General features: G+C 37.4%; 1 protein-coding gene across 12 annotated transcripts in view; it reads left to right on the top strand.

Moving 5' to 3' along the window:
• IQCE (IQ motif containing E) overlaps window positions 1–18,326 on the top strand; it is a 101,881-nt gene extending 83,555 nt beyond the window's left edge. For 10 of the 12 annotated variants that reach the window (XM_074201135.1, XM_074201139.1, XM_074201133.1 and 7 more), the window contains 2 exons: window positions 512–625; window positions 4,746–17,932. In XM_074201135.1, coding sequence (XP_074057236.1) covers window positions 512–625; window positions 4,746–4,891 — 260 coding nt within the window. In that variant the 3' untranslated portion in view covers window positions 4,892–17,932. The other 2 variants (XM_074201132.1, XM_074201142.1) reach the window with 2 other exon arrangements.
• The last annotated feature ends 1,222 nt before the right edge of the window (window positions 18,327–19,548 follow it).

Raw genomic sequence — 19,548 nt, 5'->3', positions numbered from 1 at the left:
TTATACTGTAAGTAGGAGATGCAAGGTCCTTTCCAGCATAGATTTCTCTCTGCCCATTGGGAAGCAATAATAAATTGAGTTTCTTCATCTGCCATGTCTGATGTGAATATCAGAATAATGCTAACCATGAGCAATGGGGATTTTATAAGTAAAACTTTTGGAATTTAGAACTACCTATTCAATCACAAGATATAATCTTAGGTTTTTCAACTATGGATTCTGGTGTGGTGGCATTTTAGACTAATAATTTTGTTCTCATTTACTGCCATTCAAAAAAATCAGTCATTTGAGACCATTACAGGTTTTATTGTAGTTCTTTCTAATTACCTCTTTTGGGGGGGTGGGGGAAAGGGAAGGAAGGAAGGATAGGGCCAGGTTGAAAAGGAATTTCCAGAGTTAATAAGATGGAAATATGACAAAGAGGAGATAAAATACATTAAAAACCCAAGAGTTTTATTTACTTTATCAATGATGTTCATCTTTGAAGCTTCTGACTTTTGAGTTATTCTAGGTAAAGAAGATAGTGAAATTAGTAGTGAAGAGGCTGTAGAAGAATTACCAGCTGATGATGATGAGAGTATGCAGCCAAAAGAACTGAAGGCACTTGTTCATCAACCCTGTTGTGGTGAGTGTCCATATACATTCAGCCTAAGCAGTTTCTTCTTTTCACAAGCAGAGTTAGGGTTCCTCAGATACATGGGATCATTCATTTGTTTGCTGACTGAGTAGCAGCCATCTGGCTTGAAGGAACAGACAGACAGGACAGTTTGGATAAGATGACGGAACAGAACAGCTTACTGTCTGAGCACACAGGTATTACAATCTGTCCTTTAGTTACTGGGTTCCACATCTGTACTTCCTGACTGACCTGCTATCAGCCCCCAGAGAGTGAGCTCGAGATAACAGCTCTTCTAGAACTGAATTCTGAGATTCTTAAATCTGACTAAATTGTCCAGACAGTATGGTCAAGTGGAGAGAGAGCACTGAACTTGGAATAAGGTAACCAAGGTTTCAGTTCTGACTTTGACCCTCACTGAATGTGTGACCATAGGCAAATTGTTCATTCTGAGTGAACCTATGCTTCTCCATCTGTAAAGTGGAGCTCACAATGTTTGCATTTACTATCATATAGGACTGGTGTGAGAAAAACTTTGTGAACCATAAAATGTTAAATAAATATAAGTTGTATTATCAGCAATGCTAATAAAGACTAATCATTGTATGCAGGCTATAAATAGGCATAGGGCCTTTGAGTCATGAAAACTAGCTCAAGTTCTCCTTGTGACATACTAGCACAATGACCATGGACATGTCCCTGAACCTACCTGTGGCCCAAACACAAACTAAATTACAGATGTCTTGATCAGTCTTTATATCTCTTTCAATCTCTCTGATTCTCTTTTTTTCTGCCTTTATCTCTGTCTCCATCTCTCTCCCTCTGCATCTCTCTCTCTCTCTTTCTCATACATTAAAATATACTCCTATACTCCTCTACATATGCATAACAATTTAAAAGAAAGGTCTACAGATGCTCAAGACACAAAAAGCTCAGTTGGTTTGCAATGTTCCAGAGACCTGAGAATGCCTTCCTATAACTTTCAGATTCCTTTGAGTTCTTTAGCTTCTTCCTAGCTTGTTAGGAGCATTTGTTGTTTTTTCTCCTAAATGAGTGCTAAATTTTTGTGAAAGAATGTATTTGTGCTCCCCATCAGTCTTTTTGTTAAATAAGAATAACTCTAAAGTTAAGATTCATTCTTATACCTAAAATTAATATTTATTCATGGCATTCAGATACTTTTATCATTCTTTTTTCACTTGGGAAATATACAATTTGGTATTGTCATCATTTAATTTGATTATAGAAAACTTTTTTTTTTTTTAGGTTTTTTCCCCAAGGTAAATGGGGTTAAGTGGCTTGCCCAAGGCCACACAGCTAGGTAATTATTAAGTGTCTGAGACCAGATTTGAACTCAGGTACTCCTGACTCCAGGGTGCTCTATCCACTGCGCCACCTAGCTGCCCCTATAGAAAATTTTTTAAAAGATTTAAAAACTAAATTAAATCAAAGTAACAAAGGTTGCTCTTACATAAATAGAAAAAAGGAAAGGATGATTCATAAAGATGTAAATCATCTCTTCAAATATTCTGTATCACAGTTACAATCATTTTTCTTCTCACTTGTATTATATCCAAAACTTTCACCTTTTCTCAGATTCCCCTATTCATTTTATTTCCATGAAAGAGAGAGAAGAGGAGGAGGAGGGGGGAGAGAGAGAGAGAGAGAAGGAGAGGAGAGAAGGATTGAATTGTACTTTTTTTTTTCTGTATCTTAAACATCATAGCTACCATGACCAAAGACATTCATCACCAGGTGGTCAACCAGTTAGTGAAGAGTCTCCCTATAATTGGTCCTCAGAAAGCAGTCCTAGTTTGTTGGTAGAACCATACACATATCTCAATTGAGTGACTAATCTTCTTAATATTTACATCTTTATGAAAAATTTAAAAAGCATCTTTTTCTCAGTATGTGAAAATGGAGTGCATCTTTTCTCAAACAATAGTATAAGTTAGACAATGAATTTGAATAGCAAATTTTGTTTTCTAATTGTCATGAATGAATGAATGTCCAGAGTAGTGTTATAGAATGCCCTCCTTCTTATTAGCTCTGTAGAGTTGTTTTTTGTGCAAGTTTTGGATATAATGTGAGAAGAAAAATAATTGTAATTGTGATACAGAATATTTGAAGAGATGATTTACGTCTTTATGAATCATCCTTTCCTTTTTTCTGTTTATGTAAGATAATGTCTATAATGAAAAGAATTTTTTAAAAAATATCTCTTAGATCTTACACATTCAGATTAGTGCAAGTCATTTTCTTTTTTTTTCTTTATCTTTTTTTTTGAGTGCAGTCATTTTCAAAGCAGTCTCTTTATTTCAGTGACTTATTGAAAATAACTTTAGAATTTCCTTTATGGGAACTACCTTTGGAACCTTTCTGCCTGTCATTCTAGGTTTTTTTTTTGGTACATTTTTATTTATATGTCTTATTTTTAACATCACCTTTATTTCTGTATATATATTATTCTCCCTCTCCATCCAAAGAGCCGTCCTTTATAACAAAGAAAAGGGTTAAAAAAAGAAATTCAGCACATCTATCCAATATGTTAGCCAAGTGCAATAGAGAAATTTTCCAACTCTTCTTCAGAGCCAAGCTTCACCATTATAATTTTGCAATACTCTTCATTTCATTTCTTTTGTTCTTTCCATCTTTATTGCCATAGCTGTTGTGTGTTTATTTTCTTGATTTTGTTTGCTTCATTTGGGATCAGTTCACATAAATCTTTCCAAGCTTTTCTGAATTCTTCATATACATTTCTCAATGGGTATGTATTCTTCATACACATTTCTCAGTGCAGTAGTGTCCCATTGCATTCACATACCACAATTAGTTTAGCTATTCCTCTCTGAAATCTATTTTGTTTTCAGTTATTTGTTACCATGAAAAGGTGACACATTCTTTGGAATAACATTGTTGATGGCAAACTTTAATGTTTAAATATGGATTTAACTAAAGCTATTTGGAACCAAGTCTGATGAATAAGGTGGGTAATGAAGTTGAATTCTTTCCCTCTTTTTATTGCTAATGTTGTGTACATGTGGATAGTTTTAAAGTTGTGATATATTGAAAGTCATTTCTCTGATCCTCAGGTTCCAATCTCTGTAAGTTAAAGGATTCAACTAGATGACTTCTAAAGCTTCAAAGTCTAACCTGTAATCCTATAAAGTAATGAAATTGATTTTTTTGCATGTCTGGTTTGAAGATAATTCCTAAGAATCAGATTTAAGACTATCAGACTGTCTTCTGTGGGGGGTGAGGAGAGGGACGTAAGGTTAGGGGAGAAATTGTAAAATTAAAAATAAATTAAAAGAAATTTTTTAAAAAATTTTTTTAGGATTTTTTTTTTTTTTTGCAAGGCAGTGGGGTTAAGTGGCTTGCCCAAGGCCACACAGCTAGGTAATTATTAAGTGTCTGAGGCCGGATCTGAACTCAGGTACTCCTGACTCCAGGGCCAGTGCTCTATCCATTGCACCACCTAGCTGCCCTTTAAAAAAATTTTTTTAGGATTTTTTTTTTAAACCAAATTTAAAGCTACAAGGGACCTTAACAATCTTGTAGTTCAACTCCCTCATTTTACAGTTAAGGAAACTGAAGCTAAGAGAGTAAATGACAGGCTTGCTGCAAGATCACATGAATAATAAGTAGCCATCCTGCTTCCTGGGATTCCCAGTACAACACTCTTTCTGCTGTGCATCTTCAGGTGACTGTTCAAGCACAGGGCTTGTTTTGTTGGTTACATTCTGGTACAGTTGTTATCTAAGGACATGCGTATTCCTTTTTCAGATCCCACCTGGAAGGGACTGAAGGATCCCACTTTTACTTGCCTATATTTCAACTAGGTTCATTTTCCATATTGAGACTGGTGCTTTTAGCTCCAAAATCATTCATTTGGGAGTAGTGTTTGTAATGACTTGAAAAGATTTCTTAATAACACCAATCAATCCCAGCCAGTGGTATTTGTTATAAATACTGCTTTTTTTTACTCTTGCCTGTAGAGGGAGAGCTGATGATGTTTGTGTGTCTGAAATGGGTCTCATTTGTTCTGGAAGTTCAGTTGCCTGGAGAGAATTGTTTGAGGAGCTTCTATGGTATCATTGAATCTCATTTTCTTTGTTGTTAATTTTAGCGGTTTCCTCCCACACCCGGTTGCAGCCCGTTGTTGATCCAGTGGTGGATGAAGTGAGCTCCGATGATTCCGATGATATTGTCATCTCTCCATCTCTGCCCGTGAAGAAAAAAAATCTCCCCATATTTAACTCTAGGCTCTCATAATTGCCCCCAGGAACTACCCTGAACATGAAGATGTTCTGTATTCTTGGATGAGGTTAAGGCTAAAAGCTCATAGGAACACCTTGGACCCTTCTTGATGCTGAAAGAGCAGTTTGATTGCTTGTCATCTATTTACTCTTCCTAGAGATTTTGACCAAACTAGCCACAGTGAAAAAGTTGTGAGTTGTACAGGATCAAAGAAAGCTTCAGATAGAATCTAGGGGTTTTTTCCTTTGTTTTTGAAAGCATCATTTATCAGTGTTATTAGCAGATGAGAAGTGTATTTCAAAGAACAAAAGCTGAATTTCAGTTTTCTTGTAGTAGTGTTGTGGGCATGTTACTTTCCACATTCCTGGGCATATCCACTTACCTACTTTAGAGCTCTGTATTGAAAAACACAACAACTCTTTAAAATTACTTTTGAAAATGTTTTAGATTGACTTAGCAAGTGACCTTACAAAGAAAAGCTGCTGATGTGGCAGGCTGAGGAGAGGAAAAGTCACTGCTCACAAAGTGAAAATGAAGTTCTCCCATTCTTAACATATAAGAGACCTTGGTTCTCATCATCAGTTTTTTTTTTTTTTGTTCCTGCTTCATGGTGAGCAGTCCACTTTGTAAAGGCCATACCTAACATTAAGCCAAGTGCTGAATTCCTCCTGAATCCAGCTGCCATACTTGAAAGGAACAGCTGAAATATTGGGGAATATGTGTATCAGAATATTCTTCATCTTCTGTGTTGTTATTTTTCCTTAGAGAATCATAGATGAGTACTTTTCCTTAAAAATACAAACACAGGGGGCAGCTAAGTGGTGCAGTGGATAGAGCACTGGCCCTGGAGTCAGGAGTACCTGAGTTCAAATCCAGCTATAGACATTTAATAATTACCTAGCTGTGTGGCCTTGGGCAAATCACTTAATAACCCCATTGCCTTACAAAACAACATTAAAAAAATACAAATACAGAATTATCATCCACTTAATATGTAAGAATTAGGAAAAGGGTGAAGCTTCAAAATGCCTCTTGTTCAGAAAACATGTAATACATTTAGAAAAATAATGACAGCTTTCTGGAATCTTATTCTAAGATTTCCAATACAAGCTACTGGTTCTGTATTTATTTCCTTGTGTCCTAAAATGAACAGGGAAGCAGATAGGAGAGATTGATTTACATGATTCTTCTGTCCAATGACCAGATGAACTGTTTGCAGTGCTTATTCCCTTTTAAAGTTCTTTCTCCATTATAAGTATGATACAATCAAGTCAACACAGTATTTTGAGTCTAAAGGTCATATTTCTACTGTCCTCTGCAGTCAATCTTTCAGTCTATGCCAGGTCCTTTCTCCAGTTAGGCAGTTTTTATAGAACTAGTTGTAATGTGAAAAATTAATTCAATCACCCAAATCTTTTTGATTTGTTATTAATATTCATGGTTTCAATTTGAAAAAAAAATTTTGACTGGTAACTTGACTGAGCTAAATTGGTGGTTTTGGCATTTGGGGGGATTCAGCCTCACATTAGTTTCTTTGTGATCTTCCTTCTCCTTCCTTTCACTAGGTTACAGAACTAAGCTATTCAATAAGGCACAAGCAGCAGGAGGATTCATTTAAATCCAAGAAATCCCTGCCTATAATTGCTTGGTCAATATAGGTTAAAAATTAAAACCACGTTTAAAAAAAATAGAAATTTATTCAGTTTCTTTCTGTATCTGCTTTTTAAATATTAGAAATTAATGATCCAAGAAGTTATTTATAACTTTCTGGGGAGAGGGTAAGGAAAGGGGCTGATAGCCTTCCTTTTCCTGTTAAGAGAGCTGGTTGTGTCTACCTTTGAGCCCAAAGCTTCTTGTTTAAATAAGACTGTGAATAGTGACAGAATAACCAGCATCTGTCTACCCAAATAACAGTTACTGGGACAAACAAGCTTAATATGCTTCTGTTGTGTCAGAGTGGTTTGATTCTTGTCTATAATATCAAGAGTGAGACTGGAAGGGTGGTACAGATAATCTTTATTAATGCAAAGTGTAGGTATCTGTTGGAGAAAGTGTAACCATTTTGTTCAGCATTTCCAATATAATAAAATTATTTTTGTTGCTAGGCTTAAGTTTTCAAGTGAATACCAATAAGATTGTAAATTACATTTTATTGCAATTAGGACCTTTTGCGGGGGGAAGGATGGGGAGGAGATAAATATTTTTTTAGTCATTCAACTACCTAAACTCCAGTCACAACTAGACTTCCAAGGGAATAAGTGCTCTTTGAATTTCTGTCTGAGCAAAAAACCAAAAACCCTTTTAGCAGAGGCGAGGTATGTATTACTCTGGTTTCCTGAAATGCCTGTGCTCAGAGATTTCTATAACTCTTCCCAGAGAAAAGCAGAGGATGTATCTGTCTTCTGGTGTGTCTTACAGTTGCCATTCTATGTATGGTCCTTTCTGTTGTGTGCTACTTAACTTAAAATTGGCAGAAAAAAAAGCTGCTACTAGCAGTGTTTGGCAGGAAAAGAAGATGGTGCCAAACCCAAGTGTGACTTGTGGGTATGAAGAGAAAGGGAAGCTTCTTGGTGTGACTTGCCTAGCTAAAGAAAATAGGCTTCTTTCTCCAGATTGTGCATTTTCCTTCATTTGAAACAGACTCTCTTAATATTTTGTTGCCTACAATATGACCTCCTCCATGATCAATCTGTGTACTTGCACCCTTATTTTTCTCCATGATCATTCTCGTACCCTTATTTAAGTTCCTAGGAAATTGTTCATCTGCCTGAGCAGAAAACAGTTGCATTTATTGAGTCATTTAAGGATCTCAGAAGAAAACTAAATGATGACTATAAGGAGTGTCTCTGGATCAGTCTCAAGGTGAAGATTTGAAAAATGAGAATTCTCACTGTGGAGTAAAATAGGGCCTTAATCCTAAAGAACATGTTTTCACAAAACATTATTTTCTGATATTCTTCATGGGTAAACTCTTGTTCAAACAACTTACCTGAAAATGGTGGCTCATTCCTCTGAAGAGAGAGAGAAGGACTTGTACTTATACCTCCTGTATCCTCTCTTAGAGAAGAAAATGCTGAACTACTCCAGTATCTTTGCGGGAAAAAAACCAAATGAGGCCAAAAAGAATGACTATGACTGAATGACTAAACCTCCTCTCTGGATAAATAGAACTACAGCTCATAAACCTATTTGGCTAACATCTTTCACCCCAACACCACTGAATTCCCTTGAAAATGTAAAATTTATAAGGAAAGAAGCAAGCTATTTATTACTTTCTAAGTGTGTGAAAGTTGAATGTTGAAAAAAACCCACAAGCTTTCTCCATCTCAGATATTCTCTTTTTTTTCCCCCAAGGCAAATGGGGTTAAGTGGCTTGCCCAAGGCCACACAGCTAGGTAATTAGTAAGTGTCTGAGACCGGATTTGAACCCAGGTACTCCTGACTCCAGGGCTGGTGTTTTGTCCACCACATCACCTAGCCACCCCTCAGATATTCTCTTTAAGTAGAAGTGACATCCTCCATGAATAGAAAGCTTAATTTTAGATAAGACATTTTTCATCACTTAATCCAAAATGTTTGATTTTTTTTTGTTTTTAATATCAGCAACCATGTTAGAGATGGTGCCTGATAAAGTGATGCTTCCATTGAATTTAAGGAATTGTGGCTTATCATAGCTCACACCAGCATTCTTAGCCAAAGGAAACTGGATGACTACTTCATAATGAGACTACTTCCATTTTATCCCTTCAGTGGAAATACTGCCTAAAAGGTTTCCATAGGTTGCTGCTGGGAACCTTCCATTACCACCCCACTGCCCATTCTGTGGAACTGTTTTTCCCTGCTGGAAAGGATTATTATCCCTGCTGAACTTTCACATCCATAATTGTTCTCTTCTGTGGGAATAAAGGGAAAAAACACCCTTGTCAGAAGATGGGAACAGGATGTTGTTCCATTAGCTTTTCTGAAGATGTCCTTAGAGCTATGTGGAAGGTATTTCTAATTAATCTAAGTGGTGGTACATCTTTATGGATCACTTGCTTCAGATTTACTCACTGGATCTGGGGTTACTGGGGAAAGTAATGGGGGGGGGATGCAGGATATGTGAAGCATGCAGGTGTCAAGGCCAAAATGGATAGCTTTACAGTCTCTTCTGGGTAGAGATGTTTAGATGATGCAAATTGTTAAAATAGGAAGTAATGGAAAACTATTAGCTACATATTAGAATCTATTACAGAGACACTCATTTAAAAAAACTGAATTGCAAAATGTTTTAAATTTAGTTAAATTTAAGATACTGGAAGTATTTGTGTTAGTGTCTTAATCCCAGAGAAAGGGGAAAGAAACTATTGCAGCAGAAGGCATAGCTTAGCTGATTCCCATTAAAGAAAGAGATCTGAGGGCAAAAGAAAGAAATGCTCACTTAGAGAGAGAGGGTCAAACTAAATTTTATCTAGATAGGACAGGTCTTCCAAAAGACTACGAAATGTAATACTATAAAATTCTACTTAGACCTGATAATGGAAAGTAGGGTAGAGATTATTGGGGAAGAAGCTTAAAATGTTAGTAAAGAAATATTGCAAAAAGAGATTAATGACTTTGGTGAAAAGGATTTCATTTGATCTATTCTTACCCTTATTCCCCCCCTCAAAAAAAATGGGAGAAAGAAATGTAACTTTGATTTTCCAAATGGATCAGAACCCATTCTCCTTTTCATCTTTCCCAGTGACAAAACCAATTGAATTTAGGGGAAAAGACCAGCTTGGCTGGTCTGGCTGGTCTAGCCAAGCTTTGCTCCAAGACTTGTGTCCAAGATATAAATGCTTCCTGCAGAAAAGACCAATGATTTTGTAACATCTTCAGGGCACAAATAAAAATTAAACTACATTATAACTTGACTAATTAAATTGCAAAAGTTCCTTTTTTTGTTATGGAAGCTCAGTTCCTCTTCCTCCATAATCTGTAGGGATTTGCAAGACTTGAACACGCAAGAGTGGGATACAGCATGTACAGTAGCATATTTTACTAGCCCATCTTCAAGTGCCTACTTCTTACCAAGTATGGTATGCCGTTTTACCCAGTCCTCTGTTGATCATGGTTAAATAATATTTTTTAATTGGAGAAATTAGGAAGACTTTAAAGGAATGGAAATATAAAACTATTAACTTGGATTTCTAGAAAGAGCATTGCTTTTAATGATTTCTTAATTTTTTTCTTTAGAACTGTTCTAATTTTGTAAATTTATACATGGATCTCTTGGAATGAGAAAGGTTTTTACTTTGTCTCATTAGTCTATAAATAAAAGTTGTTTTGCAGAATAATTGTCTTGATTGCCCTACAAATGGTTCTTTAAAATTCCAGGTTTGCTTGCTTTAATTCATATGATACAAAGGCTTTTAGAAATTCCATTTTCTTGGACTTAGTTTTGTTTTCGTCATAACCTGGGTCCTGAAATTTAGATACAGGCAAGATGTTGATGTCTCTCTCCCTGCCAACATAAGAGCTCTATTTCCAGCTGATGGCTTTTTGATCCATCTTTTAATCTTCTGACCAAAGCACACAAATGAGGAAAGGAACTATAAGCGTCAAGGAGTATTTCTGCTAATTTGCCTTCCCTTGGAATTCAAACAATGCTCATAGAAATATCCAAAGAAGACCCCCCCCAAAAAAAAACTTGATGAATTTTATCTCTTGTATTTGTTTTTCTTTGTTTAGTTGCAAGGAGTAGTTGCAAAAAGATGATTCTGGATTAAATTTTATACATTCCCTCTCTGCTAAACTGCTTTCCTAGGACTATGTTCGTTTAATTCTTTCTGGATTACCTTGTAAATTAAACCCCTGGCATTTGGAGGCTGGGTAGTATCTTTGTTCCTTTCCATATCATCTGGTGGCAAGTTGCTCATTTGTAAAATTTTGTGATTTGCCCTGAAGGAAGAAAGACCAACAGAATTCTACAGTAACTATGGAAAAAAATGGTATGGACCCTGAGTTTCAGGCCTCAAACCTGTATCTTCCCAAAGATTCCTTTGTTTCAATAAGGCTTAAATTTATTAGCAGAAAATCAAATTCTATGTTGTGAGTGATCTGTACTGGAATTCTAGAGGATGGGACCACCTATTTTTAACAAGCATTTAAGCCATTTCCAAATTATTTAACAATTGTACTTTCAGGGTTCCCACAATGAAGAATTTCCATTCTTACTCTGGACTGCTCTCCAAATGGGAAAGGAAAAACCTACTCTGGTGCAGCCTATATATCTCTGGGACCATAGTTTCCTATTGGAATGTTCATTCCAAAGATTCCATGAGTTATCCCCAAATTCCATTTTTCAAAATACTTTGGAATATAAGATCCCCTGAGACATCTTAAGGAAAAAGTTGTTCATTACCTTTCTATTATTTTCCATTGTGTTTTACATTTTTATTTATTTACACATTATTATAATAGTCTTATTGTAAGAGTAAACATAAACCCCCTCCCCCCACAAAAATAAAAAACCTCATGAAAAAGTGAAAAAATGTGCTTCAGCCTGTGTTCAGATACCATCAGCTCTTGTCTCTGGGGTGGATCGCATTCTTTATCATAAGTCCATCAGACGAGTTACTTCCATGTTTTTTTCTGCAGTTTTCTACTGCTGATTGTAATTCCTCCCCACTCCCATTTTATTCTATTTTCTCTCTCCCTTCACTTTGTCCCTCTTCAAAGTGTGCTGTGGGACAACCAAGTGGTGCAGCTGACAGAGCACCAGCTCTGGAGCCAGGAAACCCCAAGCCCTACATCCTGTCCCAAACACTCAGCAACCACACCAGCTGTGTGGTTCCAAGCTGTCCACCTAATCCCACCACCTTGCAAAAAAACCAAAAATGTGTTGTATCTGACTACCCTCTCCCATGATTTACCCACTCCTCCCTTTCCCCTGTCCCGCTTTCTCCCATAGCCTTCCTCTTTTTTCCTCTAGGGTAGAAGATTTCTATACCCTATTAAGTATGGATGTTGTTTCCTCTCTGAGCCATTTCCAGTGAGAATGAAGTTCATTCATTTCCCCTCACCTCCTTTTCTCCATTGCAAAAGCTTTTTCTTGTCTCTTATATGAAACATATTAGACCATTCTACCTCTCTCTTTCTCCCAGTATATTCTCTTCTTACCCATCTTTACAAATAATATACCTTCAAATTCAGCTTTCTCCTGTGCCTTGTCTAAATATGCCTCTAAATGTTCTATTAAAGGGGAAGGTTCATGAGTATTATCAGTATCTTCCCATGCAGGAATACACACAGTTCATTATCATTAAATCCCTCATAATTTACCCTTTTCGTCCACCCTCTCTATGTTTCACCTGAGCCATGTACTTGGAAATCAAACTTTCTGTTGAGCTCTGGCCATTTCAACAGGAACATTTGACATTCCCCTATTTCATTGAATGTCCATCTTTTCCCCTGGAAGAGAATCAGCTACCCAGCAACACAACATCTGAAAGAGGATATTCAGCATTGCTGGGTAGTTGATTCAAGCATTGCAAATTCTTTTGTCTTCCAAAATATCATATTCCAAGCCCTAGGAGTCCTTAATGTGGATGCTGCTAAATCCTGTGTAATCCTGACTGTAGCTCCACAATATTAGAATTGTTTATTTCTGGCTGCTTGTAATATTTTTCTTTGATTTGGGAGTTCTGGAATTTGGCTATAATGTTCCTGGGGGTTATTTTTTTTTGGAACTCTTTCAGGAGGAGATTGAAGTCAAGGCTCTTTTCCTGATCATGACGTTCAGGAAGCCCAATAATTTTTAAATTGTCTCCTAGATCTGTTCTCTAGGCCAGTTTTTCCAATGAGATATTTAATGTTTTCTTCTAGTTTTTCATTCATTTGATTTTGTTATATTGTTTCTTGATTCCTCACAAAGTCATAAGCTTCCTTTAGTTCCATTCTACATTTGAGGAGTTGTTTTCTTCAGAGAGATTTCTTATCTCCTTTCTACCTGCCCAATTCTACTTTTAAGGTATTCTCATTAACTTTTTGGACTGCTCTTTCCATTTGACCCAAATTGATTTTTTAACATGTTTTTTTTTAAGGTTTTTTCAAGGCAAATGGGGTTAAATGGCTTTCCCAAGGCCACACAGCTAGGTAATAAGTGTCTGAGGCCGGATTTGAACACAGGTACTCCTGACTCCAGGGCTGGTGCTCTATCCACTGCTCCACCTAGCCACCCCATCATGTTGTTTTCATCATTTTTTGGATCTCCTTGACTAAGCTGTCAACTTGGTTTTCATGTTTTTCCTGCATCTCTCATTTCTCTTACCAATTTTCCTTTGCCTCCCTTACTTGATTCAAAATCTTTTATTGAGCTCTGCCATAGTCTGAGCCCAGCTCCTGTTTTTCTTGGGATCTTTGGATGCAGAAGATGGTAAAATAAAATCAGGAAAGTCTACACCCTCTGCTTTACACTAACCTACCCTGCTCTATATCTAGGCTCAATTTTATTTGCAACTTGCCATCTTCTGTGTTTTGATCCTCCATGGGACCAAAGTAATTGTTCAGATTCCTTTTTTTCTGTTTACTCATTTCCCCAACCTGTGCCCTAGTTTTGGAGTGTTTCCCAAGCTTTTGAGTGTTAGTGGGATAACCCCACAAGGGCCTCATTTCCTTCAATGTCTTATGAGAGGCTCTGACTGCTCTCCTGGCCTGTGCTCTAGTCTGGGGTGACCACAAGCACACCCCTCTGCCCTGGAGCTGTGGGGAGGGTCCCTGCTCCTCTGTGATAGGATTGGAGCCCAGACTGCGACCTGGATCTGAATATGGACAAAGCACCAGAGTCCTGCCCCAGGGACAGAGGAGAGACCTCAATAGTCTCCCCACACCCCCTTAAACCTTCCATGAGCTGAGCACTCTGGGAGCAGCTGCTGGACAACTCCCTACTAGGTGGCTCTGTAGACCTGCTTCCATTTCCTGGAACCTGGGCTGCGCATAGGGCCGTGGCTGTGCTGAGGAGGGCCATGCTGGCCTGAGCTTCCTGCTCACTCTGGCAGAGTTCTCCACTGATCTTCCATGTTGTGCTCAGTGCCTTGGGTTGGCAGGTCAGGAAACTGCTTCTGCTGCCAGGAGCCAGAACTCCCAGGGACCCAGGCACTCCAAAGGCTGTTCCTGGAAGACTGGAGCTCCCTCACTGTGGTATGGTGATCCTGGCTTCCCTGCTGCCCCCTTTAACCCCATGGAACCTTCCCACCATCTTCCAGGTTGCCTTGGGCTGGAGAATTGCCTCACTGGGTCTTTCTCTGAATTAGTGAGAGTCATAATGTTAAGGTTTTTGGAATATTTTGGAATAGAACTGGAAAATTCTGTCCTCATGCCATCATCTTGGTTCCATCCTCCTTTTCTGCATTTCTGGAAAAGGTAGTTTTACATTAGCAGGAGCATTGCTCTGGGGTTAGGAAGTCTATTCAACTTCAGCCTTAGAATTGTGGTATTACAACCTCTCCAAGCCTCAGATTTTTCACCTATAAAATGCAAGTGCTACTGCTTGGATTTTTTTGTATACATTTGGTATTCATAAATGATTTATTGAGGTTAAATCCAGCACTTGCATTTCCTAGACATCTATGTTATTTATTACCTCTCCTGTGCAAGTAAGCATTTCTAATTTGTATTATTGTTGTCTACATGTTTAAAACCTCCTAGAATGTTGTAAGGCACTATGTAAATATGAGGTGTTATTATTTCTGAGTGGTTCAGAAATTTAACAATTAAGGTGGAAGGAGAGTGGGGGAATAGGTCTTGGATCTCTTCTTTCCAGGTCATGTCTCTTTGCCCAAAGTTCTCCCCCCCCCCAACTTGTCAAGGTGGAGAAGCTGCTTTAATATCTTATTTGATCTAGTCCAATTTAAGCTCTGAATGGCATGTCTGTTAGACATTGCTGACCTAAGGAATATAAGAAAAGTTTAGTTTTCCAAGTGTCGTGTTTCCATGGTGTTAGTCTCAATTAGAGAGAAGCAGAGGGCAAAACAGAAGAATCATGACCCGTATATTAATTAGGCAGCAGCATAATAGCATGCGATTCAAAGGAAAGGCTCCAATTCATGCCCACTGTAAGAAGCACTGTTCAAGTTAGGAAACAAAGACAGCCATTCACCTTAATTTGGTTCTCAAACCATTTTTTTCTAACAACTAATTTTCAATCATTCCTGTCAAAGGAATGGAGTAAGAACAGGACTTTCTTATTCAAAAGAAGCAGGCAGTGAGCCACCAAGCCAATGAAATTGGAAAGGTATGCAAGATAGGGGAGCTCTCATATCGACCCTCCTGGGAAGAGAAAAGAAAAGGCCATCTTGATGTCCAAAGGGTTTGCAGGAGAGAAAGTCTATAGCTGCTAGGAAAAAAGAAGAGAGTGCAACAACCATGATGTAACTAGATATCTATAGTAACTGCAGACATGAGAGGAGCATCATAGCATTTGATTGCAGATTCATAGTCTTGGATCCTTAAAAGTCTCTACCATCAACTCCTTTGGGCTCCCCAGATTTCAAAAGGAATCTGTATTTAGGGGAATCTTTATTCCATACAAATCGGAGAAAATGTATCTTGTGACTCTATCAGGTCATATGAAATACTTGATTATGTAGGTACATGGGACCAGTAAACTGGACCCTAGAGTCAGCCAGTTATTCTCAGCTGCAAGGGATCCTCACTTTTATATCACTCTACTCCACTTCTTCCTCTGTTGCCCAGGACAGGTTTATCAGTGTAAGATACTGAACTCAGGTCTTCCTGACTCCAGAGCCATTGCTCTATCCATTGTTCTCCTAACTATCTCTTAGTCTCTTGACCTTGAGCAGACTGGGTAGGGTTGGACTTGATTGTGTTTCCAAACTAGCTTATAACTGCTTCCTATCCTTCCCTTCATTGAAGAATCATACAATTACAAAATTTTAAGAGTTAAGGAAGGAATCTTAGAGGTCTTCTTATCTAAGATGTATATGAAGCATATAATCTCTCTAAAGCAACCTGAATATAAGGTTATTTAGCATACTGTTTGAAGACTTTTAAGTGAAAGCCCACTGCTTCTAGAGGCAACCTATTCCATTTTTTATACAATTGTTAGAAAATCCTCTAAATACTAAATCTGCTTCCCTGGAATTTCTACCTATGAATCTTTAATTCTGTTCTCTGTGGTCAGACAGAAAAAGGTGAACACCTTTTGCACGTGATAACCTTTCAAATATTTGAAAAGTCCATTCATAATTTGATCCCCAACCCCACTACCAGTTATATGTTCTTCAACTTATTTTTATATGGCATAGTTTTAAGTTCTCTGAATATCCTAGATGTCCCCTTCTAGAGATAGTGCTAGCTTCCCAAAATGTGCTAATTTTCACAACTTTGCCGTGGGAGTATTGACCAAAATTTTTTTTCTACATATTGCTGCCGAGCACAGTGTTAGGGATATAGAGAGACCCCTAGGGAACTTTTACAGATGAGGAAACACAAGCATAAAAGAACTAAGGGACCAAGGTCATAGTTAACAAGCTAAGATTTGGACCCTGGTCCTCTGACTCCAAAGCTAGCACTTTATTCCACATCCTCTTGTGTGTATGCATTTGCATATGTAAATGCATATGTTTAAATATTGTTTAAATATATATATATATATAATATATACACAGATATGTATTGTGGATTCACAGGGCCTGGGGGGAGGGAAATATGTTATGTGTATGTATGCATATATTTATGTATAAACCAAGTACTGAATGAATGATACCCTGGTTAGAAGAGAGATCACTGCGGGAAGACTTGAACTGGGCTTTTAAAGCCTGATGAAATTTGGCAATGGCGGAGAGGATTAAAGAAGATAAATTTGAATTGAGTTCAATGAACACAATATAAAATGTTCACTAGAGATGCCTCCTTATGAAAACAACCTTGCATCTCAGTGAGAACTTAGAATTTTAAACAGTCTTTCTAAATAGTCAATTGTAATTGATTTTTAATGTATCATAGAAAGGGATTTAGTTGTGTCCCTGCATTGTACTTCCAGGGATTAATTAGTCTGATGATAGAGGTAGCTTCTCTTTATAATATATGGTTTATAGATAGAGTAAGGAAAAATAAACTTTTACATAATTGAGTCTTGGCCAATGAGTTCTGGAGATGATGTAACTGTAGTTCTCTCTAGTGGAATACAGGGAAGACTCTGTCTAGGTCATTCTCTTCCCTTTTCTTCTTCCCTTCCTCATGCCTTCTCTCCTTTTTTACCTGATGAAATCAGATTATAATGAGCCTGAGTATAGCTTTGAAGCAGGAAAGAAGTCACAAAAAAAAAATTAGCCTAGGTATAGAGTGAGGTAGGTTAGTGGAAAGTGGAGGGGATAGACTTTCCTGATTTTATCTTAGTAATTTTATGGGATAGATTATTTGTAGCTGAACCTTTGGTTTCTTAGTTACAAACCAGAAGGGAACTTCACTGTCTAACCTCTTTCATAATAATAATAATAATAATAATAATAACTACTCACATTTCTGTAGCATTTTAAGGTTTACAAAACAATACCATGAATTATTTAATGCCAAATATTATTCATTCATTCCCTTTTTATTAATGAGGAAAGTGAGGACCAAACAGTGACTTGCCCATGGTCACACAGCTAGTTTGTGTTGGAGTGGGATACAAACTTAGGCTTCCAAACTCCAAATCCAGTACTATACTATGCAGCTGCCTTTTATTTATTTATTTTAAGAATCAGTTCAAGGAAAACCCTCTCCTCCTCCTGTGATTGGCTGCCTAAATCACTCACTCAATCCCAGTAACCAAATATTATTACCTAGGGTTGGGATGTCCTTCCCTTGAGAGGGAGGGAGATGAATGGAATAGGGATTGCCTTCAATGGAAACCTCCAACAGAGGTTTCTTGAAATGGAGCATTGCTGTAGAGTCCTCTTTGACTACTTTCTGCCCTTCCATTGTTTGTCATAATCTCCCAGTGTCCCAGGAATTGGATCTTTTGCCATATATCATAAGCCAGTTTATCAGCCTTATTCTGATTTTCTCTTCAAATGTTTTTTCTTTCTCCTTGAGCTGGGAGGAACTGGCAAGGACAGCAGGAAGAAGAGGAAGCAATCATCAGAAACTCCTCATTCTCCAAGACCCTTCTGGCTGCTGCTGAGCAGGAATTTTACAAATTCATTACAGAATTTTGAGGATAAGAACCATATTTTTTCCCTTTTATGTTTTCCTGAATTCTGGCACTTGTGGCTGGCTGCCAGGAACATACAATGTGGACTTAATATGTTACCCATCACCATCTTGCTTCCATGCTCATCTCCTTCCTTCCTTGTAATGGAGACCTGCAGGCCAAATCCAGCTACCAGTAAGGCCTGCATTTTGCAACATCTTCAGGGGAATGAGCTATTCCACATAAGTACATTTGCCATATAAAAGAAGCTTGCCCCTTTAAGCACCAAAACTTGTTTTGTTTCAAACCATTTTGGATGAAAATTTCTAGTAAGGGGTAATGTTATTTTCATAAACAGAATATAGTGAACAGAACTGATGAAGTAAAAAGGGCATCAGATTTGGAATCAGAGAATGTGTTCAAAATCCTGAATCTGGCACTCACTATCCAAATTTTGGGCAGGGCACCTCACCTGTACCTTGTCTTCCTCATTTATAAAATGAGATTGTATTAGCTGACCTTTTAGGTCCATTCCTAGGGCAACTAGATGGCACAAAGGAGAGAGTGCCTGCCCTGGGGTCAGACTCATCTTCCTGTGTTCAAATCCAGCCTCAGACACATAATAGCTGTGTGATTCTAGCCAAGACACTTAACCCAGTTTGCCTGCATTTCCTCATCAGTAAAATGAACTGAAGAAGGAAATGGTAAACTAATAAGTTTGCCAGGAAAACCCAGTTGGGATAGTGAAGAGCAGGACAAATGACCCAACAACAACAAAAAGAGATCCCTTCCAGCTCTATATTTATTATGACTTTGGGGAAGTAATTTCATCTTTCTTCGTGAAGGGGGAAGGAAGGGAATACATTAAGAACAGGTAGGTTTATGAGGCAATACACAATGGTTTCCCCTCCAATGAAGACACATTTGTTTTAATACAACTTAAACCTGATAGCCAAGTCAGGAAGAGATGAAATAGAGGAAGATAACTGTAGATTAATCTCATAAAAATAATGATGTTAAAATGTAAAGTTTTAGCAAGTAGATTATAGCAGTATACCAAATTAGATTTATATTGAATATGTAGCATCAGAAAAACATTTTAAAAAAATAACAAAAACATGATTTTATCCATAGAGAAAATAATCTTTGACAAAACATAACTCATATCAAAAACCCATATCAGAAAAGCCCTTCTTAATAAAGATTAGTTGGCCACTGAGGTCCCTCCTAACTCTCAAATTTTATGATTCCGTGTTTCTTTAATATCATAAAAAGCATATCTTTAAAATCAAACATTAGTATCATTTGCATGGTAAAACACAGAGCACTTTGTTAAGTTCAGGGTTCCTCCTTAATACTATTTGACAATTCTAGAAATAGCTATAGCAAAAGTTGAAAAAGATAATTTTAAGGTATAACACTGGCAAAGATAAAATTATCTTATTGTAAATAATTAATATGATGGTTTACTTATAAAACCCCAGAGAATCAGTAAAGAAACTAATCAAGATGA

Source organism: Macrotis lagotis, chromosome X, assembly GCF_037893015.1.
Source record: "Macrotis lagotis isolate mMagLag1 chromosome X, bilby.v1.9.chrom.fasta, whole genome shotgun sequence".
In the NCBI taxonomy this organism is placed as follows: Eukaryota; Metazoa; Chordata; class Mammalia; order Peramelemorphia; family Peramelidae; genus Macrotis; species Macrotis lagotis.
The sequence above is the reverse complement of the archived record's forward strand: the minus strand, read 5'-3'. Positions and strand labels throughout refer to the sequence as shown.